The sequence below is a fragment of the Colossoma macropomum genome, unplaced genomic scaffold (assembly GCF_904425465.1).
Source record: "Colossoma macropomum unplaced genomic scaffold, Colossoma_macropomum, whole genome shotgun sequence".
Lineage (NCBI taxonomy): Eukaryota > Metazoa > Chordata > Actinopteri > Characiformes > Serrasalmidae > Colossoma > Colossoma macropomum.
In genome coordinates, this window is record NW_023494810.1 from 7,417,222 (window position 1) to 7,443,393 (window position 26,172).

Consider the following 26,172-nt stretch of genomic DNA (forward strand, 5'->3'; position numbering starts at 1 on the left):
TCACCAAAAATTCATTGACTGGGGAGTCTAAATTTTGCATATGACTGCATTAATATGACAGCTGATTCCAAACTTTCAAACATTATAAATGCCGGAAGTACTTTTTTATGTTGTTATTATTGTAATTGCCTTTTTTCTGATATCTTAGTTCATTTGTAATCTGTCGTGGAGCACTTTGGTCAACACTTGTTATTTTTAGCATGCTTTACAAATAGACAGCTTGTCTTCACTGAGTTTTTTAATATTAATACATTCATAAGTGTATCTGTAAGAGTTAAAGTTCAAATTTGGATTCTGGGATCTGAGTTTTGTTTGTGTGGGCAAGTTCTCAGGCCTGTTTGGCGCTCTGGTTGTCTTTCAAGCTGAAGACAAAAGGAGGATCCTTTTAATGTTCACATCAATAGTAACATAAGATCACCTGAAAGAGGACCTGGGTGTTCCTGCTCAGACAGTTTGGCTCAGAAAGTTCCCCAAAATCCTCCAAACAGGTTCTGTGATCTTTGCAGATAGTCTAATGCAGCCTGGGTGTGTACACAGCCTCCACTTTAATCATTAGAGCCATCAAAAAAGTATTTTCTGTCATTTTGTGATGTTTAAAAGATAGAAAAATGCAAATACAGTATCCAGTGGACACTCACTGACCTCTTTATTAGAAACACATACGTTGTTGGCACTCGTTGCTGGTGTACACTCTTAAAAAGGATGGTCTTTAGGAAAGACAACGGTCCTATATAGAACCATATGGTGCATATGTGGTGAAATGGTTCTTCAGGCTCATGGAGAATGTGTTGTATATGGTTCTGTATAGAACCTTTTGAAAATGGCTCCATATAGCACCAAAAGGGTTCTGGTATTTTTACGATATTAAGCTTCTAACAACAGAAGAACCCTCCGGCCCTGCGATTACTCACACATATCAAACAATGAACGCAAATATAGGAAACAGGAACTAAGAGAATAAAAACTGCTACCACACAAACCCTCACAGATAGAACCAGACACCCCATATGTACACTGTTAGCAATAAAGGTTTCTGTGCAGGTGCATTTTTCGTTTATCAAGGTGCAAACTATGTAAATGTTCCCTCAAAAGTACAACAGTGGTTTTAAGGCCCAGTTGTGCACCTTAAATAAGTTTTTCCAGGTGAAAAGTTCAAATTTGTATCTTTTCATAACAGAATGTTTTAAAACAGAGCAATAAAATAAAAGCCTGGAGACGCGACAGGGTGTGTGGAGTCAGTACAGCTTAGAACATATAATTTCAGTGGATTATGGGACAGTTATGTTCCCTGACTAAAGGTACTGAGAGGGTTCCATCCCAGTGACAAGAGGGATCCTGCCCCAGTGACAGTTTACTATCATTATTTCTGAGTGCGCATGTCCTCAATAAAAATGCTAAGTATTATAGTACACTCTTAAAAAGATGGTTCTTCAAGGGTTCTTTAGTAAGGAAAATGGTTCTATAAAGAACCATGAACATTTAAAAACCCTTTGCGTGATTAAAGGGTTCTTTGCATCATGAAAGCATTCATGATGAATTCAGATGTAGAATGTGCTGAAGATGGTTCCATACCGAACCTTTTTGAAAAGGGTTCTAAGTAGTACCCAAAAGGGTTCTTCTATTATTACAGGCTTGACGTCATAACAATAGGAGAGCCCTTTTGGGTGCTATATATAACCCTTTTCAAAGAGGTTCTATGTAGATCCATCTACAGCACACGGAACCTCATAATCATGCAAAGCGTTCTTTGAGTGTTTGTGGTTGTATGTAGAACTTTTTCTTTTTTTCTACTTTTTTTCTTTTCTGAAGAACCCTTGAAGATTACAAGCAAAAACACTTATGGTGGTATTCCTATCTCTCCTGTAATCATGTTTAAGCTTGGAATGTTCAACCATGGATATACAGAGAGCCATTTTTGGCTAAAATCACATTAAGTTTACAGCCTCCTAATTTACAGCCTCGCTGCATGTAAACATTTACTCTTGAAGCCACATCTGTGCAGATGTCTCAAGAACTCACAGAAACCTTCTTGCCCGTTCACCACCTAATACAGGAGAACCACAGGGAGGCACATGTCCTTAAGTATCACTTTGAATGGACTTTTTTGACATACTTTTAACTGAGGATGGTCAACATTATTGTCAGTTTCAGTGTGATTTTAGATGCTGAGGTCAAGACTTGATTTAATTTGCAATACTTCATTTCCATAAATAAATTGCATTTTCAAAGCAGAGGTCAAATTGTATTCTACACAGACTGGTTTGGCATTAAGTGTGGATTCCTGTGTAGCACAAGCCCCTCCCCCATCCCCGCCCACTTTACTCTAATGGGATTCACCTTTCTGCTTAACTGATTTAAGATTGAACAGTCATTCAGAGTGGTTTGATATGAGATGCTCTGATCTAGAGATGCTCTGACTAGAGTCAGAGTTGTTGGCAATGGTGGCGATAGGAACCAGACGTCTGAAGAGTTACGAATGCACTACTTGATGTATTAGACATTGCTTCACGGTAGTTTGGCAATAAGCACAGTGTCTCGAACTGCATGCTACCATACTAAATAGTATGTCATTAGCAGTGCATTCACTAGTATTGTTTGAATAATGTAGTAGTGTGTAGTTTGAGACACAGCCAAGGTTGTGGCCTAAAATGTTTCCGGAGAGGTACAAGTTGTGAAGCAAAATAAAATGGAAAAACATAATTTTTCAGATTTATCATTTTTGTAGCATTTCCAGCATTACATTAAAAACTCAGTAGACACATGTAGGTTCACTTTAATCCGCCATGGCAGAGAGTTTACAGAGAGGAGACTTGCCACTCAGTAATTTCTTCTGGGGGGCAGGGTATTTCCGGGCGACCCCAAAATGAACGGGTTAATATGGAGCATTTCAGCAAAATCATTATTTGTAAATGCTTAAACATTTTTATATAGAAGAATGAGTTCATTAGGACTTTACAGCAGTGCCAGACAACGTGGAGAGAGGAGAACTGCCACTCAGTGATTTCTGCCGATGTGCTCAAACGCTAGAGGGCGCTCCTGAGCAAGTCCAAAATGAATGGGTCAAGATGGAGCATTTGAGCAAAATCATAGTTTATACATACTTAAACGTTTTTAATATAAAAGAATACATTTATTTTCTGAACAAAGAACAACATAAAACATTTTAATACTGCTGTTAGACTTTTAAGAGCTTTTGAACTTGAGGTATAGAAGTTTAAAACGTTCATGAGCGTCAACAGCTAATAAGCTGCTCCGCTCACCAGCCAATCAGCACTCAGTAGCAGTAATACTAGCGTCCTGCTGCCCAAAACCTGTTCGCTGTCTAAAAAACGGGAACATGCAAACACGTTATCTTTCCTTTTTAATGAAATATAAACTTCTAGGTCTGGGCAAGTGATTAGAAGCTATTTTAACTTTTCAATTTTAGCTGTTTAGCTGGATTCACCCCCACTCATTGAGGACTGACGAGCGAGCGCCCTCTAGTGTTTTGCAGTCATATTTTTGACATAATGGGGGGAAACAGAAAGAGGCTAGGCTCCTCATAAACCGACTCCGGCAGCGCTTTATGTATCTTCATGAAGTCAGTGACCTTGAACCGCTTCACTCAGCCAATCAGTGGCTCTTCTTACCAACCAATCAGCACTCAGTAACAGTATTGCTAGCATCCTCCGGCCCCAAACCCGTTTACTGTAGTAAAACGGAAACATACAGGTAAGTTTTCCTAGCTTTTTTTAGTGAAACACATCCTTCTACTTTCTGAAATTAAAGGAAGGTCCTGGACAAGTGATTAGAAACTATTTTAACTTCTCGTTTTTAGCCGTTTAGCTCCATTCACCCCCATTCACCTAGGACTCACTCTCGGGCGCCCTCTGGCGTTTTGCAGTCACGGTTTTGACCTGAATGGAGAAATGGAAATTGGCCAGGCCAGAGAGCTGCCCGGGCTCCCCCTAAACCGGCTCTCGCCGTGGCTCCCTTTAGCGCCCCCTGTCGGAGATCAGCTCCGCTCTGCTGGGATATCAACACACTCCGAAGAGGAACGCCGTTCATTCGCAGTTCAGTGGGGCTTCATGGATGAGCAGGGATGGCAAAGCGAGTTAGACTCTCACAGGTCATAACGACGCTACTCCTGTTTTTCTTCCACGGCACAGAATGTGCAGCCAGTGGAGGAAAGAAGGGAAACTTGGAAAAATGCGGTTACAAGGTAAGCAAAACGACTCTCCCAGTACTTTTGAGGGCGTAAAGTGTCTGAGGAGAAGAAACCAGGGCGACATTTCAAAACAAACAGTCGAACTTCAGGTTGGTGAAGTCGAGCTGGGTCCTGCTGGGTGGTTAAAAGAGTCGGAACTTGTGGCTTAAATAGTGTCTAAACCTTCACGCTGGTAAGTTTGTGCTACTTTGTGGCTTACAGGGATCCCAGAGTAAAGACAACGTAGGCTGGATTCGGAGTCTCCTTCTCAGGACTGGTTCAGCGTTTTGCTTGTCATTCAGAAGATTTAGCCTTGGTTTTGACAATAATCTTTCTTTTTCTGCGTTTGTGAAATGTCTGTATGTCTTGGAGTTTATGGAAGTGATTTTTGGTGGCGCTGGCAGGCAACAAGTTTGTGGTTTGGCTCCTGTAAGAGTTACCTGAATTCAAGTTTTTCGAATTTTCCGGTCCACCTTAAATGGTGCAGCAGTTGCATTCTAACGTCTGTACGAAAAACAGGTAACTGGGCTCTGTTTAAGGTGGAGCGGTAAATTCGACTATGCAGTCCACTAAAGCTTCGTATGGAAAGCAAGTTAAAGGACAGCTCCACCGAAATTGTGCATAAGTAAATGAATGAGATGTAAACAAATTCATTCAGAGTGGTTTGGTGTGAAATCCGTTCTTAAGCAAGTTGTAGAGTCAGAATTGTTCACAGTGGTGGTGATAGGAACCAGACGCCTGAAAGCCCCCTCACATAAGGTTATTGCATGGAACACTTAGATATATATGCTGCCTGATGTCTCAGACATTGGTTTATGACAGTTTTGTGATAAGGTTTTGTCTTAAATTGTATTTTAATTCATTTATTTTAATGCATTCATGGCAGAGGGGAGCATGCAGGGTGTTGCAAGGCAAAATAGTCACCAAAGAAAACTTTTTTAGATGTACCAAGATTTTACCACCATTAACATTACATATAAAAACTCACAAGACACATGTAGGTTCACTGGTGATTTTGGATAGTAAGTAAAATGGCTGTATTTGTGTTGTAGACATGGTGACCCCTGGTTCCTATCACCACCACTGTATGTCTCTATTGTCTATAGACACTGCATGTCTATAACCATTTCACATCAAACCACTCTGAATGACTGTTTACATCTCAAGGAATATATTATTGAGAAACTTTGAAAAATTGGTTAAGGTTTTAGACTTTGGACAGTATTGTGTGGGGCGTTTGTGTTGTAGGTAGTCTGGTCAGTCAGTGTTAACAGCATTCATGCTGTGATTCCATTCACAATGTGGAAGTGCTATTTGCAGGTGTTGGATGTGTGAAGAAGACAATCAGCAGGATTTATTGTCCTGCTGGAGCCTTCTGTGTGACCAAATGAACTGTGCTAAACCGGAGGATCAGTAGAGGAAGCAGTGGAAGTACACCAATTGAGTTTTTTGTAGTTCTGTGCCAGTTAAGGATCATGTGCAGTATAATAATCCAGATCAGTTGAACGGCTCTGTGATTACAGATTAGGCTGGATTTTGGTAGGATAGTCAAATTTTTTAGGATTTCCTTTTTATTGGCATATGATGTTTTATGTCAGTATTGTTAGAGCTGGGTCTCATTTGTTAGTAATACTGTGATACTGGCCAATTCAGTTGAGTATCAATATCTCAGAGGGCTGAAATATGTGGACCTTCGTACAAATCACTGAATTTTTATTGTGTGCCGTGAACATCTCTTCAAACCTGGGACGTTCCAGATGAGTTTCTGTGGGTGTTCAGATTAATCTAGGCATTCAGATGATCCAAAGAACATGAATTGTTTTGTTAACCAGTGTAATTTATAACCTCGCCAGATATTATTGTCCTTATCATGCAGCCCTAATTTTGACTCAGTGTTTAAATTGGGATTCAGTGCCCATTGTGTGTTATTTCTTTGTCTGCTATCTTGGCTGGAGGTCCAGTCAAGAACCCAGTGGTTCGTGGATGACTGACATGCCATTGAGTTAGAGATTGCTCTGTCTGCATTGTCTTCCGAGTAGCAGGGCTGCTTTGAAGTGATTTCCCATAGGAAGTGAAGGGGACCGTTTGCTCCATTAAAATGCCTTGGTATTTCCTCCCTCGAACCACAGGCCACCTCCTTCCACAGCCACTTCAAAGTTGGTACTCGAACAGGCAAGTTGGTGAAGGAAACGCTTCCACAAACTATTTTACAGGTGTTAAGGACTGAAGTGCACAGCACTGTTCTGCGTCAAACCTGTCACCTTTTTTATTTTCAATGTGCATATTGTAGTGGAAAGTCCTATAAAATGACTTTGGGTGGCGTTAAAGCTCAGGCAGCTCAGAGTCCTTGGCTGGATTGGTCATTGTTTGCTTTCGTCATTCACCACTTCTGGAGCAAGTGGTGTAGGTCTACCACTGTGCATTTTAAAGCTTTTCAGCTTGGAGCTCAGTGTTTTACGACAAGGCTATATATATATTTTTTTTTAAATTGTATTTTGAAGCATTTTAGCAACAAAACATAGTCTAATGTTATAGTTTCAAAGCCCAAATTACATAACCTTCTATATTTGTATGTTGTTTTGTTATTTTGGCCCTCGGCCCACCACAAACATTGCTCTTTGGACCCCCCCAAGACAAAAAGTTTGGGCACTCCTGTTTTAGGGTGTTTTTATGTCTGAAAAGACTTGAGTTGTAGCATAAATATGTTGTTTAATCTGGAATAATGTAGAAATCAGAGCTGCACAATATTAATTGCTATTGCAGTATTGGCCTTTACAATTCAGATATCGCCAAGACTGTTGTATGCAAATAAGTCCTCTAACCAATCACAGGGTGCTGTGTGCAATCACAGTTCTAGATGAGTTGCTATGGCTGTTTTGATGAATGGAAGCATGCATGTAATCCAACAAAGCAAATTATTTTGGGAAAAATAATGCATAATTTAATCCTGTCACAGTATTTTTTTAATACAAGGTGTATCGCAATTATAGCAATATAATCACAAGACTAATAAATTTTCCACATCACGCAGCCATAGAAACATCTGACTTATATACTGTATAGTGCTAATTTAATGGCATTTCCTTCATTGTACCTTGCCTTCTTATACCCTGTAGAATGATAAGCTTCTCAGGCTTAGAACAAATAAAGGTAGACATATAAATTGGGCTTCACTCCTTCTGAGCCATGCTTGGCTCCCGCTGAGGGGGTTGGAGGCTTCACGGAGAACCCCAGTGGGGGCAAGCTGGCTTTGGATGAAAGCTCCTGCTCTCCGGAACTCCCAGGCCTCTCGGCTCAATAGCATCCTGCCTTTGGTTCTCTGAGACACACAACAGCCAAAGAATTGTTCAAACCTTCAAAATGAGCCAAACTTTCCTTTCCACTCCGACAGATCAACTTCATATTCCATATCTCTGCTAAAGAAATGAATGACTTAAGCCAATCAACGCTGGAATTCATTGCCGGACGGATATTACCAGCTGTGTAATCGGTTTAGCAATCCCATTCCCCGTCATCTGGTTAAGTTATGGGCTCAGTGAGCGGAGGGTGATGTCAGCCAAGTTTCAGAAACATCAGCCAGGATCCCAAGCATTGTTTCCAAGGTGAACAACAGTTTTCAAGGTGCTGCAGTTGCAAATCTTTGATTTAGCCTATAAGCAGAGACCTGCACTGTGTTGCTTTTATGTAAGCCACAGAGGCCAGTTTGAAGTACAAGAGAAATCACTTGTATTCTTTTTCGCCAGTGCTTACAACCACATAAAAGTTAAAGCCACCTGGGTCGCTGGAATAACCGCTGTGAAGATAACTGCCCCTATTGTCTATGCTACTGTAGATAGAAGCTTTTGTTCAGGTAGGCTGTCAGAAATGGAGGTATGGTGTTGGAGCACCTGGAGAACCAGCTTTTGTTGGATAACTCTCTTTATCTCTTTGTGCGATATGGTTACTTCTAGGGATGCACAGTGATATCGGATTTGCATCAGTATCTGCAGGTATTTACTGAAATAAATGACCCACATCTGATGGATGTTTAGATTTGATCGTCATCTCAGATCGATATATATTGATGTATTTATTGTATTCTGGAGTGCTTATTGTTTAGGCCACACTGACCTGCGTTTATTCATTTTACTGCGTTTGTAACCCTGCAGAAATCTTAGGCTGCTTTGTAATGCTATTCCCTATTCCCTATAGATGTAGCCCCAGTCTCTGCATATCAGATATCTACATCGGCCCACAATTCCAATATTGGAGCATTCCTAATGTTTATCTATCGGAATATTGGTTACTTCCCCAGTTAATATAGAATTGAGTTAGGGAACATGTTACACTTGGTGTAGCCTCATACAATATAGTACCTAGAGAATTCCTCATATAAGCCCAAATACATTACAGTATATAATAGAACAAAGCAATTGTTTCTTCTTTATACTCTTAAAAACAGATGTCATGCTGCTAATATGATTTATCCTACTGAGTGCTTTTAACCCTTGCCAGAATCAGAATTAGAGGCTTTAATCACCAAGTACAGAAGTACAAAGAATTTTTCTTGGTCTTGGTGTCAACAGAAATACTAAAATATCCAATAAAACAATATCATAAGCAGATTCTATGCATAATAGAGTTTCAGATCTACATTCATACCTAGAATAGCCACTTTACACGGGACATCAGAGTAACTCAGTTCCCTCAAAATGGACAAGCTGAGACTGTTCTTGGCCAAGAAGCAACATCAGTCCAAGCTTTAAGTAATATGTAACTCTTTAACCCCATTAACTCAGGTTTCTGAAGAGCTCTGCAATTAGAAGTAGTGAATCTTTGAGCAGTCACCAGGCTTTTAGTTACAAATAGAGCTGGCATATCTGTATCGATGGGTATCCGTATGGGGTTGATGTAGTGTTTGAAGAAGAATTCCACCTATTTCTCAAAATGTATAGATGATTCAGTACTTGAGATGTAAACGGTGGTTAAATGCAGAGAAACATACAGACTCAGATTTCTTTACAGTGGTGGTGATAGGAACCAGGGGTCACCATGTCTGCAGCACAAATATAGCCATTTTATTTACTATCCAAAACCACCAGTGAACCTATACATGTCTTGTGAGTCTTTATATATTTATATATATATATATATATATATGTGTTGATGATGGTAAGTTTTGGTAAGATGGTAAGCATGTACTCCTTCACCATGGATTAATGGATTAAAATAAATTGATTAAAATACATTCTAAGGCAAAACTGATCACAAAGCTATCATAAGACAATGTGTCAGACATCAGGCAGCATATATATCTAATCATTTATTGTAGTGACTTTCCATAAGGAAGCTTTTAGAGGTGGACGTCTGGTTCCTATCAGCACTGCTGTGAACATTTCTGACTCTGTAAGTTTCTCTAGAACAGAGCATTTCACACCAAACCACTCTGAATGACTTTGCTTACATCTTTTTTTGAAAAATCGGTGGAAAAATAGCTCATTTTAAAGCTTAAGTAGTTTTTCAAGAAAAATCATTGAATCAATGTTGTTTTCAATGTCGATGCTGGTTGGTATCGGGAAAGAGAAAGTGGTATTGTGCCATCTCTAGTTACAGATTCATAGAGTTACATCATAAGGATTCATTCTGGGCCATGAAATTATTTTACACCGGCCATCTCAAGTCATATATATCAATATTTTGTGTCAACAGAACACAAAAGCACAAAGGAAAATGTTTTACATTGTCCCTGGATATACACAAACAGAGCTGCAGCCAATTCTTTTATGACTCCAGTCCCTGAATCCTCTGCAAGTCCTGGCATGAGAGCACATGTGGGACACCTTCCTTCATTTGCCTCTATTTTTTTTTTATCCTCCTCCTATCTCAAAAGGACCCGCACGTTTTTCTTTTCTTGTTCTCGTAACATCTGGCTGCAGATGAATGATGGGACGGGAGGAGTGTTTCATAGCGCTCACGGTGTGGAAAGAGGAAAGAGTGTGTGTGGTGGTAGTGGTGGTGGTGGGGGGGTGCAGAGGGGCTAAGTTATTTCTGCACCATCTTAAGGGAGCATTGAAAACCATCCAAGCAGCTCGTAACCTTGGAGGCCGTGCCTTGTGCTGCGGTGGGAAAATCCCTGGTTGGCTAGTTCTGAATTGGGCCAGCTTGCCGCGCAGCTTTTTTGAATGCGGGGTCCGGGGGCCTTTCAGCCACAGCGCTTCCTTTGACGACCCAAGTGCCCTGCTGTTCGACGTGAATGGAGCGATGTCGCTGGTAAACGAAGGTATGCTGAAAGTAAATTAAAAGTCCAGCCACTTCTGGTCACCTCTGGGGTGTCCCTGATTGGTCAAAATCTTGTTGTAATCTCCTAGATCAAGAGTTTGCTCTATAAATATTGCAATAGCAAAAGTAAACAGTAATGTATTTCTTTTTTGTTTTATTCAACCATCAGAGATTTTGAAGGAGGACATCCCTCAGGACCGTAACCTGATATGCACTGGTCATGCTCGTCCAAAGGTTTCCCTTTAGCCCACAGGTTGAAGTCATTACAATCAATTAGCTGCTCTTTCCTCTGGCCTAATCAAGGATCTGATGCTGAAGAACTTCCTGACTTTAGGTTTCAGGCAATGGTTTGAGATTGCAGGGTGTCTCCTTCAGAGGATGAAGTAAAAGGGTTCACTTCAGAGTTTTAGGACTGTGCCGCTGGCTAGGCATGACCGCAATGCCATTCGGGGATGGAATGACTCTTTAGAGTGCTTGGACTGCTTTGATAACTTAGTGTTTTTTTTTAAATGTTAGGAACGGTTATAAAGAGCCAAAGTGTCCTTGTTTTTTCACCATTTAGTGACTCCATAGCTTTCTTCACTAAGGGTGAACGATATAGCAAAAGTATAGCATCACAATACTTGACATTTTCAAGTGCATCACAGTATTTACTTTTTCTATGGTTGAAGTTGGATAAAATGTTTTTTTTTTTATATTTTATTTAACTTTTTATTAACTTTTCTGTGATTTCATGTACCAAAAGCATTCATTATTCATTTTTACCATTTTTACCTTGACCATTTTCCAACCTCTCTTTATTCCTTAGAATTAAACAGGCTTTCTTTTGTTGATGTGCCTTTAAGACTAGTCTGTATAATTGACCTCTGTTATATGTGGCTGTTCTGTATTGAGCCTCATTCAAAATGCAGTCCAGGACTCTTTGTATCATTATATTTCAGAATCACTACTTTTCGTCAAGTATGTTACACATACAAGGACTTTGTCTTGATGGGTGCACACATGTATGACATGTAACATACTGAACAGACCAGACAAGGCTGTTACTGAGTTTGGCGTACAGTAGACAACATTAACAAACAAAAACAAGCACAAAACAGACGATGCTCTCACCATGGCTGCCACCCATGCCGCCATCTTGGTTTACTGTGTCATAAAGGCACAGCAACAAAAATGGCATGTTACAGTCTATGAGCAGGCGTTTCTTCAGCATGAATGGGTGGGGCTAAACTGCTGTATGTATGCAAATAAGTTGTTTTTTGTGACCTCACAAAAACAGCAACTCCAAAACACACCGGTTTTACAGCTTAGTTTTTTTTATGTCGTTCGTATGGACTGGAGTGAATGATAGATTTTGAAGTTTGTTTACGTACTATATCAAACTCATTTATTTAAAAATAAATAAGGAAAATGTAGTTTTTCATGATATGAAACCTTTAAAAAGTCTATAAAACTATGTATAAGTAATTTCTTTTATTCAGCACTTAGAAAAAAAATAAGCATTTAAGAAGAAATCAACCAGTTAAATAACATAAGTGCATAAAATAATATATGCATAATTGCTGACCTCCAATTACCTGTTAGTATGCAGTTATTGTACACTGGTGGTGGATGTTTAAAGGTTCTGTAATTGGTCTAAATCTGTCCTTTTGATGCATGCAGTTATTCAGTTTTCTAGAAATACTAACAGTACCCACGAAAGACTCAGAAAAGCATACCATCATCACACAATTTATCATGAAACTGATGATATGTAAACATATACAAACCTTTTTCAGTTTGGGTAAATTGACAACTCATCCTTTTTCTGCAAACTCTGCAGTCATAAATAGGCCCACAGGTGAGCATTTCTTTTAAAAAGCTTGGATCATTTGGCAGTTACGTGAGTGCATTTGTGATCATCAACCTTATTTAGCACATGCACTGTGTTTTCCATTAGAGAAGCAGAGCAGTTCCTCTCTTTTCATGGTCGGCGAGTTCTGGAAGGCCCAGGGCGGTAGTGCATTCTTATAGCATGAAATACAAGACTTCAAATCCCACAAGCCCTCATCCTCCCCATGAAGACATTTATTGTTCAGTAATGTCATCTGGCAGGTCTGCCCACTGTGCAATTTGGCAAACAGACGTGATGTCTCTCCTTCCCCACAGGCCCACTCTGTCCACCGTGTCACCATCAGCCTAAATTCACAATGCAAAGCGGGTATTTTCCCAATTTTAATCACTAGGAACAATTAATCCAGGTTCCCTGAAATCCAAATGAAAGGCTTTGAGGAAACTTTGAGGTTGAGCTGCTCTCATGTCATTCCCTTTTAGCGGACAAGTCTGGGCGTGTTTCCTGAAGTATCTACCTGCTGTGTTTACACCTTTCTCATAAGGTGAATTAGAGTCAACATTGCTAGCAAGATAAAAGAATGCATTAACGAAGAACTTGACTAAGGTTGTGGTTTAAATTTACGCTATCTCGCACTAACTCTGACATGTTTTAGCTTTATTGAGCATGTAGATCAGATCAAAACACTTGAGCACTAGGTCAAACACACTGTTTTAGATTGCAGTTGTACATCACTACATATTGTGTTATAACTTAGCAATATGTTAAAACACATTTAGTGAAAATATCAATGGTAAACAGTTAAAAAAGCATTTTGTAGGTGGTTGTGTGTGTGTGTGTGTGTGTGTGTGTGTGTGTGTGTGTGTGTGTGTGTGTGTGTCTTTTCCTTTCTTTTACTTTTTAAATTTAATTTCCACTACGTGTTTAATATGTATTATTTATATAATATATTTTCTTTGGTAGTTTTTTGATGGTATTGTGTGAGTTGAAGCTTAATATCTGTCAAATAAAAGATAAAAGATCATAATAATAACGCAGTTCCGTAAATTTGTGGTTGTTATATATTACAATCTTTGTTTGGCCACAAAACCAGTAAGAAGGAGGATCTCACTGACTTTACTGTCCGAGGCTGTGGTTTCTGTGCTCTCTTAGCTTAGCCTAATGCGTTTTTGTCTAAGGCCGTTTTATCTTATTTTACATTTTTGTCTGAAATTTGATGCTGTGGTTATAGGATGTCCTAAAACATACACCCAAACATAAGCGTCTTTTTGTATATTTACCTGTCGCTGTGGCACACAGATCCACCCCACCCACACACCCCAGGCAAGTGTGTTCAACCAGTGCAGCTCAACAGACGCTCTTGTAGAACAGCGATTTTAAGAAAAACAGAACTCATATATCTCAGATATCTGCTTGGACTCTGAGTTCCTAATATGGGAGACTACAGAATAACTTCGGAGGCCTATTGCAAAGACCAGTATTGCGATAACAGATGATATATTGTTCAGCCATACTGGAAACTGACTGCTGTGTTTGATCATGGAAATCACCAGGTTGTCTGGCCCTCCAGGCCTGAAGCTGGACACACCAGATGTATAATCAAATGACTCATGTGGGAGCCCCCCCCCATCTTGTATAGCACAGTAGCACTGGAGGTCAGCCTTTGTCGTGTGCTGACCAGCAGTGAGGCTCTTAAATCCGTTTAAGATGCTTCACGGGGTTCAGAGGGCAGAAGTGTGTAAGCAGGCACCTGTGAAGACTGCCTTGTTGTGGAATGATGAAGAGTGCTGATCTGGGACCAGTTTTGCAGTCCCTCCTCTCGTCCTTCAGGCTGGGACTTGGTCATAGATCAGCGTGAAGGGGCAACTACCATCAGGAGCGTTCGAAGCTGGAAAAGCTATCAGGCTGTCCAGCAAGGAATTCAGCTTTCTGTTAAAGGCATGAGTGTTATATGCGTGTGTTACTCACACTCGTTGATGTCCCTCGTGAGGGCAGTTGAAGCATTCTTCACTGCTTTGGTGATTTGTTCCCTGCTGAAACTAGCACAAGGAGACCCATGTATTGTTTGTGTTTGTGTGTGTGTGTGTGTGTGTGTGTGTGTGTGTGTGAGTGTGAGAGAACAGATTTGTGAGTAAGACCAAGAGAGCACCTAGCCTGTGCATGAAAAGGATCTGTTTACAAAAATGAGCCAATAAGTTCTTAAGCGCTAATGTCATAGCATATGGTTGCATTTCCAAAGGGCCTGGTTGCGACAAATGCTGATTGGAGTCAAACAGGAAAGGCATTAAGCAAAACAGAGCGAGGGAACATCAAGCCAGACTGCCCTGCGGCATTTGATCAACTGCCATTGAGGCCCCTCATCAGGCCTGGCCTTCCTGACCTCTCATCCTGCCTCTTCTAGTACTCTCCAAATCTCTTTAACTCTAAGATAATTCACCATGCAGTCCATGTACACGAGTAGGTAAGAGCAGACTAGGTTCATTCCGTCCTGCCATTGTAGCTTGCTGGTTATACCTTAATTTCAGAAGAGTAGATTAAAAGAGTAGATTCATTCCGTCCTGGAGAGTTTTTGAAGAGTGCTAATATCTGGAGTTCAGACCAAAACAGAAAGTGGTACATTACATATTTGCATTTTAGTTCTGGCTTTGGGTTCACACCAAACTAAAAGATGTAAACAAATGTCATAGGGATAAAAAGTCACAGATAAACAAACTAAGGTAAGTAGATGGTGACACTGGTTACCTTTACATAATTAACCATTAATGATTAGTTCTGGCAACTAAGGAAATAAAATAACACACATCAGATACATTTTGATGAACTAATTTTCATTGGAGAACCTGATAGAACACATTTCTCTTGAACTTTTAAATTGTATGGCCATTGGCTGTTTTTTGTATAAAAAAAGGCAAAAAATCTTTATGAAAAAAAATCTGAAGAAAAACTTTAAACAAGTTTACCACAGAGAAAAAAAAATCAAATTAAATAATTTAAAACAATAATTAAATAATACAGTTCACATTCTTGAGCTGTCAAGGGTAGACACACTCGCTGGAGGACACTTCATATTGAGCTCCGGGTTTTTTTATAATCTATTTTCAGAACAGGATTTTGTGGGTAGGTTTATTTAAAGTAATTTGTTTCGCAGTGACACTTATGCTAATATATAAACATCGTTCTCCGTTCATTCGTTTTTAAACACTGTTTTTATCGTCGACGTTCTTTTTTTAACAAGCCATGTTGTCGCTTCATTACTCAGACCAAAAATAGTAAATAAAATTAAAAATATAAGAAAGTATGTGAAATTATTTGCTTCTGCATTCCCTGTTCTAGAGCAGTATGTGTTGTGGGACCATGCTTTACCATGGCTTTTCTACAGCAGAGCAGGGAAAAAGTATGGGAATACATGGCCTTGTGTGTCTTACTGCCTTTATAAAACAGTGAAAACTGTTAACATTAATACATAATACATTATCATTGACGTGTGTGGTTATGTGGGTATATATGAAATATTTTACAACTGCTTTGGGTGTGCAACATTATCCATTATTCAAATACGTATTTAGAGCTCATGAAGAGCTCTTAAAAAACATCCGCATGTCAAAACAGCGACAGGAATGAGTTTATTGGGGGTACCATTGAAGTTGCCTACAGAGGCTATTACCGATCTTGTCAGGGGGTCTCAGTCCACATAATTTGGCGTGCGCTTGAGTTTGAGTGGCAGTGTTCACGCTTGGTCCAAAGAACCACTCTAACAGTGCTAGAGTTCGTTTTAATAGAACCAAACCTGCCAGATGTGTAAATGTACCAACATCAGGACCTAAAAACTCAAAGCTGTTATTTCTAATTTATTAATGCTTGGCATTTTGCAAATAATGGACATTAACTTAATGCATAGTGACTCAGTTTGTTTTAGCTTAATATCGAAGATCATACCTTCATTTCAAGACATTTACTTGAACTACACCTACTACACTTTTGTGTGGACAAATAGAAAAATTTTATGTTTTGCTTCCTTTTTTGTCGTAGATTTAAAATAATATCAGCACAACTCTTCTCAGCCTCTTCCTGGGAAGCTGAAGAATGTGTGGGCAATGGCCCGATTGTTGTTATGTGATTTAAATGGTGAATTTGATTAGCCCTAATTTAAGACTACTGTTCAGAGCTCATCACTGGTATGCATGAGTACCCAACATCAACACCACTCCTTTTCATCAAGATGGCTGAGGGTTCTTGAAACCATCAAAGCTTCTCTTAGCCACTCTCATGTTTGGAACTACGTTCAAGTATGAGGATGTTTGTAATTGCCGTCAAGATAAATACTTGCTCTGAGTCAAGTATAATTGCAGAGATCTGGGTAACCGATACTTGCCTCATTGGTGCCATATGACCACCTGCAGCTATGTGCCATTAGCAGGGAATGCAACCATGCAAATTCTGTATGAGCGTGCCGCACGAATGCAAGAATTTACATTTAATAAATGTAGAATTATCAAATTACATGGTAAAGTGCATTTAGAAAAGATAAAATCAAGCTATAGGTTAGGTAGGTATCTAATGTCTTAGCAGTATAGTCTCAGAGTCCTGGGCAATGTTGTATTTACCGTTTACTATTTTACCTCAGATTATGTTATAGGCTTGTATAGCCAGCACTAGCCTTTTTCCATAAGTGTATCATGTGACTCCTGAAAGGTGACTCTGCAAACCTTTAAGGCATACAAAACAAATTCCACAGTCAAGCGTGCCAGCAGTCCTGATTTGATAGCTTTGTGGGTCCCGAAGCCCACTTGAAAGAAACATGAAAAAATGTGGTGATTAATTAGCATTAGTAGGTCTCAGATAAAGGACACAAAGGCGATTGTCCCAGAAAATGACTCCTTTTGGGAACGCGAAATGGGAGACACATGTTGGGATAATGAGAACAGCATGCTGGGGTTGCTGGTCAGAGCACAGTTGTGGTCAGATTTGTCAAGCCAAATGCAAAAAGGTGCTCATTTCCTCCTTCTTTGGACAAGCTGGACCCATGACCATGGGCGGTCAGCTTTAGTTCTGGGTGGGCATCATGGAACATTCGGCTGAAACTCTCATTTTTGGTTGTTAGGTGGAGGTAAATAGTTATCGAGTTGTTTGATTGGTTGTTTTTTTTAGCTTTTTGTGTCTTAGTTCACAGGTTTGTTAAGGTGTGGATGTAATTTCATCTGGGAACTGTTGAACAGACATCAGCGATGCTCTCTTTGAGTCACTAGGCAGTTCTCTTCCCCCGCCTTTAAATGATACCCATCTGTAGGCTTCTGCAAGTGGGAGTGCTTTGAAGGTGTACTTTGAAATAGATGCTGGGAAAGGGGAATTTTTGGACAGCCCAGCTCTGCAAAAAAAAGGACAGATGGTGAGGCTGCTTAGGAGTCTCTTACAGCAAGTGGCTAATGTGCTAGAGTTCATAGCACAACATTCCAGAAGTCACGTCGTTCTCTCTTGGCCTTTCATTGCTACTGGCCTAACTTCTTTCTCTTGCCTCTTGCCAATTTTCTGTGCAGAGGAAAAATAAAATTAAATGGACCTTAACAACTGTGATGGTCTGTCCTCCATTAGCAGCAAAGTTTTTCATTGTCCTGTTAGTCCGATTGAAATATAACAGAGAGCACACAGTTCCTTAAAATCCGGGCTTGTGCCATTGTTGCTCTCATAGTTCGGCCAATTTGCTGGACAAACAGTGATAAGTGATCTTGGGGTTTTGTTTGTTTTCGTAGAGCAGGGGAACAAGCCCAGTGGGAGCGGCTTAACATCATCCGATCAGGGAGATCCGAGAAGCAATATTATAATCTCATACAGCGCAAGCTTTCTGATGGAGCGCTACAACCTCCACCTTTAACCCCTTTTAGGCCTGCCAAAGCTTCCTGCTGCACTTCCTGCTCTGTAAGTTGGATTAATGGCTCTGGGAGGGAATTTTGGCTCCATTCCTCAAGACCAGCCTATTCTGCCTATGCAGTAAATTACAATTCCTTTCATTGTTAACTGTCTCCAATTGTGCGTCACCAAGGTCAGTGGTAACAAGTGTTTTGGTGTTTACCATCTCCTAAATGGTGGCTTCATAGGAGAAAGAAAAAGCCTTCAAAAATTGCAATGAAAGTTAATGTAAAAAGATTTTTTCCAACTAAATTTGTATTGTTTTGATTGGCCCATTCATTATGAAATGTTCATACAGTGCAAAGGGCAGCTGTTTTTTTTTTTTAATGATGGAAAAAATGTGGGTTTTGTTCTGAAAGCAACAGTATATTAATCCACACTGGTTAATCAGTCACTTGGCATGGTTAAAGATTGGCCTGAATTGTTTGGACCAAAAATAATTTACTCTTGTTGAGGTGCATGAATACTTTGACTCACAGAAATATTGGTTTGAATCTGTGATTGGTCAGAGTGCTCAAAGTAAATGGTCAAAAACATTGGTTCATTTGCATAACACAGTAGTTGCCTTCACTGATATCACTATTGCAAAGACCATTATCACAAAAACAATTATGTCAGTGATGATGGTTCTCTTTTTTTTATCTATTTTTTAGAAAGCTGCTAATTTGGTTTTCTAGCAACGCGTAGTCTGTTTTTGATGATTTATGATGATTCTTTTCATTTTGTTTTGATATTTATTTGTACTGTTGTTTCTGGGCATCATCTGGAAGCCATATGGAGCTGATCTTCTTATAAACAGGTACCAACCCACTAGTTCTGAAAAGCAGGGGAGATTTGTAAAGGGGGTGGGTGTGGGGGCTACAGAGGAGGGGTGAGACTTGAACTTTACACATAAGTCCAACAAATGTTGCCGGCTAATTAAGCTAACCCTCGTTTCCCCCCAGGGCTACAAGATTAGTAGTTGCCCCAACAACCCTCCCCACCTCCCCCCATTTTTGCCCCCATCCTACCCAAGACCAGCAGCAACGTTGCCCTAATTAATCAGTGTCGGCAAAGTATCCCTATGAGGCCTGTCTTCCATTCGGCAAATGCGAGATGATAGAATACATGTTTCTTTTCTGAGGGGGAAAAACATTTAGAGGCACATTCTCCCCCCTACCCTCCCTCTTCCTTTCCGAGGTTCAAGGAGTTGTGGGGGTGTGGAGCCGGGTTTGGGACCCTGTGGATCAAACAAATACTTCCCCTTTTGAAAAAGTGGTCTGTGCCGGTTTGTTTGGAGTTGTCTCCATATGGGTTACTGCTAATGGGGAATTTAAAGAGAACCATCTCCACTTGTAACATAGCTGGCAGTGTTCTCATTAAATTAACTTCATGTGTTAGGTTGGATGCCAAGAGGAGAGGGGAACAGGCCCGTGTAAACCCAGGCACCTTTTAAACACAACGGGACAGCGACACATCCAGCAAAAAATGAATGAACTACCATGCATGCTCAATAATTATGTATAAAATATGATAAGCTTACATAATAAGCTGCTCTGGAACATCAGAGAGTTAGTAGATATTAGGGTCTCACGATAAGGACGTGGAATATAACAATATGGAATATAGAGAATCATATTTTAGAACCATCGACGGTTGATGTGGTCATAGATTGACATGCATTACTTCATCGTGCGAGTCCCTTGAAGCAGCCAAAAGCCTGAAGAACATCTGTGATTGGTCAGGATGCTCACAGCACGCAATAAAACATTCAGTGATTAGTTAGAGGCTAATTAACATATTCCAGACATCTGTGATAACAGCTTTGAGAAGATCAATATTATGATGAACGTAAACAAACAGTATATCGTACAGTCCTAGTCAGATATGCATGTGCTTGTAGGCATCAGCTCAGAAGGTCATGGTGTGCTGGAAGGGTGTGAAAAGGGCGAAACAGGAAGAAAGAAATGTGGAGAGAGAGTCCAGGATGAGAGGCTGTTTTCTCTGAAGCTTCTCTCCCTCAGATGATTTAATTACTGTTATTATTCAGAGGGGAGACGGAACACCTGGCTGACAGCAGGTTTTGGTGCTACAGGAAGCGCACATCTTTCAGCCCTCACCTGCTGCTGATGTCTGTCCAGGCATGTCCTTCTGCATGAGTCTGCACAGTATGGGCACAGCCATGGAAACATACTGGTCCATTTCATCTTTTGGATGGTGGTGGGGGAAGGGGTGAACCATCTAGTCTATTGAATATAAATATGAAGAAATATGAATGTTAACAAGGTTGTGTGCCATCTGTGCAGAATATAGTTATCATTATAAATTATTTAATCATATAAGAAGCTAGCCCAGTTCAGAGAAGATGAAGGATATAGGGTAAAGCTCTGTAATGCTCACACATGGTGCTTTGTAAATAGTTTGTATTTATCAATTATTGTGAGAATTCTGCTTGTGCATAATTAAATGGTTACGATGTTATTAGAGTCATTCATAGTGGTTTGATGTGAAATACTGGAGAAGTTCTAGAGAAAATTTCTGAAATAATTTCTTTTTAACTGTGCGCTGTTTAAGGAATGGTTTGGTGAAAAATTAACAGTTTTGCTCAGCTGGAACGTGTTTGGTGTCTGTAGTTTTGCTCTATAGCCATGAAGCTAATGTAGCGGAAGCTTACATCATCACTTAGCATTGTGCAAACTGCCTGAGTCATCACAATGCCTTAAAATCTGTTGTTGAGTGATCTCAAATAGACTTACTTATATGGTTTCTGACACTTTTTGACAGACTGAAATGCATAAAAATAAATAAAAGTACATCACATACCTGAAAACAGTAGTAACAGTCAGCTTGCTGTTTAGAATGACTTTCTAGCTTTATGGCTTTAAAAGCAATGTGAGTACATTCTTTCTTTGAGGTAGCATTTACAAGTACATACACACATCGCTGCTGTCGGAACAAAACCTTATCTCCGTTTTTGTCATTTTTCAGTTTTTACATAATTTGAAAATGCTTGTTGCCCTTTACATTGTATGTAAGATTCACAATGAATGGACCAAAAGAAATGACCCAAAATGACTTGGAAAAAAGTCTGGTTCCACTGACTTGCATTAAAAGGTAAGTAGGTTTTTTCCTTCTCCTGTAAAGTTACCATATTGGAAATACAAGGTTTTGTTCTGACAAAAGCGATATATACAGGTGAACAGGTTGTGGTGAAACTTTGTTACTGTTGATACTTCAGATTCATTTTTCACCAATAATATACTTTAAAGCTACTTTGCTTATGGTCCAGGGTTAACCTTGCCTTGCTTGGGCTCATCAAGTATTCTCAGCTTTTCATATGGTATTTAATGAGCCAGGTCATTAAGCAAAAGGCTAAGCTTTTTCCAAACACACAGTCGCCTTTCCCTCCCTTGCATTCTCTTAATAAGGCCTAATAAAGTGCTAGGACTCTTGTTTGACCGGCGACTGACCTCCTTTCTTTTTACCTCACGGGCAGCATTTCTGCTCGTTTGCCACATGGGATGCTGCGAGTTTATGGACCCCAGTTACAGCACTGCCCCCTCCCTCTTCTACCCCAACTCCAAACTGTCCATTTGAAGTTTCAGGATGCCAAATGACTGCTGGGGCTATTAGGGAGCACTGAAGGCAAGGACATCAGAGAGGCCAATGGGCCCCGGTCTCTCCTCCCAGCAGGACCAGCTTCACTACAGGAACAAAGGGAAGGAAAAGAGGCGAGGGGGGGCGTTATGTTGCTCGTTGCGGAGGGCTATAAACTGGAGGAATCGTTGAGAGGGTGTTGGGGGAGTGTGACAGGCTTGTTAGGAGGTGTTGTGCCACCCCTTGCCCCCTCCTCCCCTTCCTGCCTTCCCGAACACACGTATGCCACAAACCAGCCGCAGCCCTCCGAGGTGTGAGTCTGTGGTCAACGGCCAGGCAGGGCCCTCTGATTGGCTACAGGTGTGCTCAGGCTGTCGCGACCCGCAGGACCCTGCTGCGTTCACGGTGTGGAATAAAACCCCAGGGCGGCATGGCAGGGCCCATTAGAGCGGCCCAAGCGCTCACACTTCCACTTTATATCGGTTGCTAAATGAAGAGCTGGGTACTTGGCCCCATCTTTTCCACGGCTGTAAACTAAGGGTGCAGAATACATGACGGCAGTTGATTATATTGACTGATAAATGGGGAAAATTTAGTTATTGTCAGTCTGACATTGGAATTGCACTGACTTGCCGGCCATTGGTAGTTCAAATTAATTATGAAAACGCATGTATTATATGGAGAGTGAAGCTGTCAGTCAGTTGGAAATTTGGCGACAGTTTGTTTCTACAGTGAGGGGAAAACATATTGAAGACATTCAGTACTACTAATCTAATTGGTCATTTGAAAACGCATCATTCTATTAATGGACCCGGGTCATTCTACCAAACTGGTTTAAAGTCAGAGTTTAATACACATTTCAGACTTTCAGTTGACTTGGACTGTAGACCAAAATCCTTTGAGTCACCCTATATTTTAATGATGTTTATCCTCTTAAAACAAATGATTGAGCGTTCCATTCAGTCACTACCAAAACAACCATAACACTCCTGAAACTTAACCAAATGTTTGAGTAGTTACAGTTTTAGCTAAAAATTTTAAAGTAGGTGTTTTTATTTATTTATTTATTTATTTATTTATTTTACTGTGAGACCTCAGTTTGAACTAATTTGGTAGAATAATCTATATAGCCTAAAAAACATGAAGCAGCTAGCATCTGTACAATTTTAGCTTGTCTTACACTTACTGCACTTCATATACAGATAATGGTGTAAACATGTTTTAAAATGTAAAATAGAAAAACGATCCTTAAGTATAATCTGCACTGGCCAAGAAAAACTGTTAATTATCGGTATCATCCCGTACCTTTAAGCTTTAGTGACGTAGAGTGATATCGGTATCATGTTGGCAGGTATTTGCTTTAAAGAAGTGTTGACATTGGACAGTTTATGTTGTTTATGATGTTTAGATTTGACCAATATTTCAAAATAACATTTGATGACTTATTTATTATATTATGGAAAGTAGAATGTTTAGGTGATGCAGTTCACAATTTTTCACATTTTATAAACGTTTATGTGTTGCATTGGTAGACAAAACTGAAAAATATTGAATATCTGCACTGGCCCACAGTTTCATATCAGTGCATCCCTAGTAAGTTTTCTTTTTCTGTTTTACACCCGAGGTGCCTCAAGTAGCCTTAGCCAAATTACTTATTGTTCCTTGTGGGACAGTTGCTTCTGTTTTGGAAAATGTCTCCTCGCATGGCCCATGGATGTGAATGAGCGTTAAGGCTGTTAGACCATGGTCAGTGTGTTTTCGCTTCAGCCATGGTGGTCCTGGTAATGTCTTTTTTGTCTGGGTATTTGTATTTAGATCCCATCTGGTGCAGATCTGGGCCTAGGGACAGGAATGAGTCTGGGTGTGGGGGTCAACATGTCATCCTTGAGAAATGAACAAATGTGCCATTAAGTAAGGAGGCCTGCTCAATGGGGAGTGGTTACCGAAATGACCTCTGAACCTGTAAAAAAAAATGCGTGTTAAACTCCAAAAATTAATTTTTGCTCTCCCACTCTTCTAGTGTAGTAACTAATACACAAACAAGATAAACCTGCTTAGCTAGAGATGACACAATACCACTTTCCTCTTTATTCTGAAACTGATGTTTGAGTCTTCAGTATCGTTTGATGCTGATTTAATATTTTTCCTTAAAGACTACTAAGCTTTAAAATGAGCTGTTTTTAACTGAAGCACATTATGTAAGAGGAGCATCTGAAAGTAGGCTGTCTTGCTACTCAAACTCTCTGTGACCCCACAGGAAGAAATAGACAGCTAAAACATCACATCACACGGTGCTTTTTCAGGATAGATTTGTTACAGGATTGAATAGAATTATTTTTACCTCTCCAGTATCCAATCCAGCATTTGCTGCTTTTATAAATCTAATAGTCGGCAATAACGATGTGCCATCTCTAATTTTGACTGTTACAATTGATCAAAAAAGTTCAAAGTACAGTTTTGTACAAAGGAGTAGGCGACCCTTGTTTTCACTTAGAAAATCAACAAAACATGTAATTTAACTGATGGTGTTCAAACTCGCATACCACTGTGTCTGCTCCTTTTTGCAACTAGTGCTAGTCTTGGGCTGTGCGTATCGCTGTTGTCAGAACAAAACATCATATCTCAAAAATGGTAACTTTACAGGAGAAGGAAAAACCTACCTTACTTTTTTTGACAGTCAGTGTAACCAAACTTTTTTCCAAGTAATTAAAAAAATCTGTAAAAAACTAAAGAAGACAAAAAAAAAGGGATACGAGTTTTTGTTTTGACAGCAGTGATATGTAAAAGTACAAAAAAAATTCTAATTCATGTAATCAGCTGGTAATACTAATCCAGATAGACTAAGTCCCAGTTTTTACATTTTAGAAATGTTTGTGTTGGCATCGGCCTACACTACCCATATCAGTGCATCCCTAAAACAAAGGAAAAGTTACATGTCCAATTCTGAGTCGTCCCAAAATAGTCTAAATGGTGAAATGTAAGATTTCATAATGCATTAAAACATTTCATCAGTAATCAGAAACAAATTGAATCACTGAAAGGTCAGGGATTTACTTTACACCTCAAATCAAAAGTAATTCACCTCTGAATATTCGCAGAAAGTGCTTGTGATGTTTGTTCCAGTTTGCATTACCGTATCAGCAGCAGTTACAGTAGTGAAGTGGATTTATAACCAGTGTCGGAGTTTGTAGACACTGTAGTCCAACAGTGCCAAAGACTCGGAGCCAAAATTGGCAGCCCTGATGTTGATCTTGTGTCTTTAATGTGTGGTTGAAGGGATTCCCAGCAGAGTGCACAGGGGGAAAACCATGGTTGATTAACGTGTTTGGAGAGATGAGATGATTGCTGAGGGAATGGAAGGCCACCAGACAGGGAAAAACCAAGCATTAGGATGAAGGTTCAGGGTTCCGGTCCAAACAGGTTTATGGTGCTTTGGACGACTCTTTTCTTTTTTTTTTCTTTTTTTTTCTTCCTCCTCTTCCCCCTTGTTCTCTTTGTGCACTGGCCGAAAATGACTGGCTTGGCTATCATCTTGATATACCACTTGCAAAATGCACCTTTGAAGCAGTTAGTCCCACGGACAGCAGAAAAATGACAAGTGCGAGATAAATGACTAAGGAAGGAGAAACTTCAGCTGGATTGCTGGTGTTCATGCCAGATTGTTTGGGATTTATTTCGTGTTGCAAGATTTTCTTATTTCCGTAGACATGGTAGCGGCAAGGTATGAATTATTACTGCTTTGGTGCGCCGAACACAGACTTGTAATTTAAGCAGTATTTAGTTGAACCGTTTTATACTATGAACGCTACTGTAATGCTGGTGCTGGACGATACTGCTAAAATTCAGTACTATGATTTTTCAAAATACATAGCCAGTTATATAAAATTACCATTTAAAAAAAGTTAATCAACCCAGGCTTTTTATGAGATGCTACTCTGTGCTAAAAGAATATCATACAAATCTGTGGTTGTTTTAATTGGACTGTGTAGTTTTAATGTGCTTCTCTTAAAATTGCACCAAAAGAAACTACATAGTATCATAAACGTTAACTAAGGACATATTTAACAAAGTAGGATTTCTCAGTCAACCAGATGGCTTAAACCCAAACGTAGAGACTGTCCAGTTGAGTCTATTTGGATTGGACAGGCTTGACTTTGGGCTTCAGTTACATTTCTAATAAGGAAAATTAGGATTTTGTGTACTTTAAACTGTTCAAAACAATCAGAAGCTCCCAGCAATTGACATACAATAGCAGTTATTCCTGTAAGGTTGTAAATGCAGTAAATTTGGGATATTTTAACCCAGTAAACATTCTGCTCTTCTGGAGTACAATAAATACGGCATCAAATTTTGTTTTGAATATTGAATTTGGGTCAAATGTAAACATCTCTCTGATGCTGATACTTTTTTAAAGCAA

General features: G+C 39.8%; 1 protein-coding gene across 1 annotated transcript in view; it reads left to right on the top strand.

The window, feature by feature from the left end:
- The first annotated feature begins 4,040 nt into the window (after positions 1–4,040).
- Positions 4,041–26,172, top strand: part of il17rd (interleukin 17 receptor D) — a 45,782-nt gene continuing 23,650 nt past the window's right edge. Inside the window, 1 exon segment of the mRNA XM_036559222.1 lies at positions 4,041–4,201. Within this exon segment, the coding sequence (XP_036415115.1) occupies positions 4,082–4,201 (120 nt within the window). The 5' untranslated portion in view covers positions 4,041–4,081.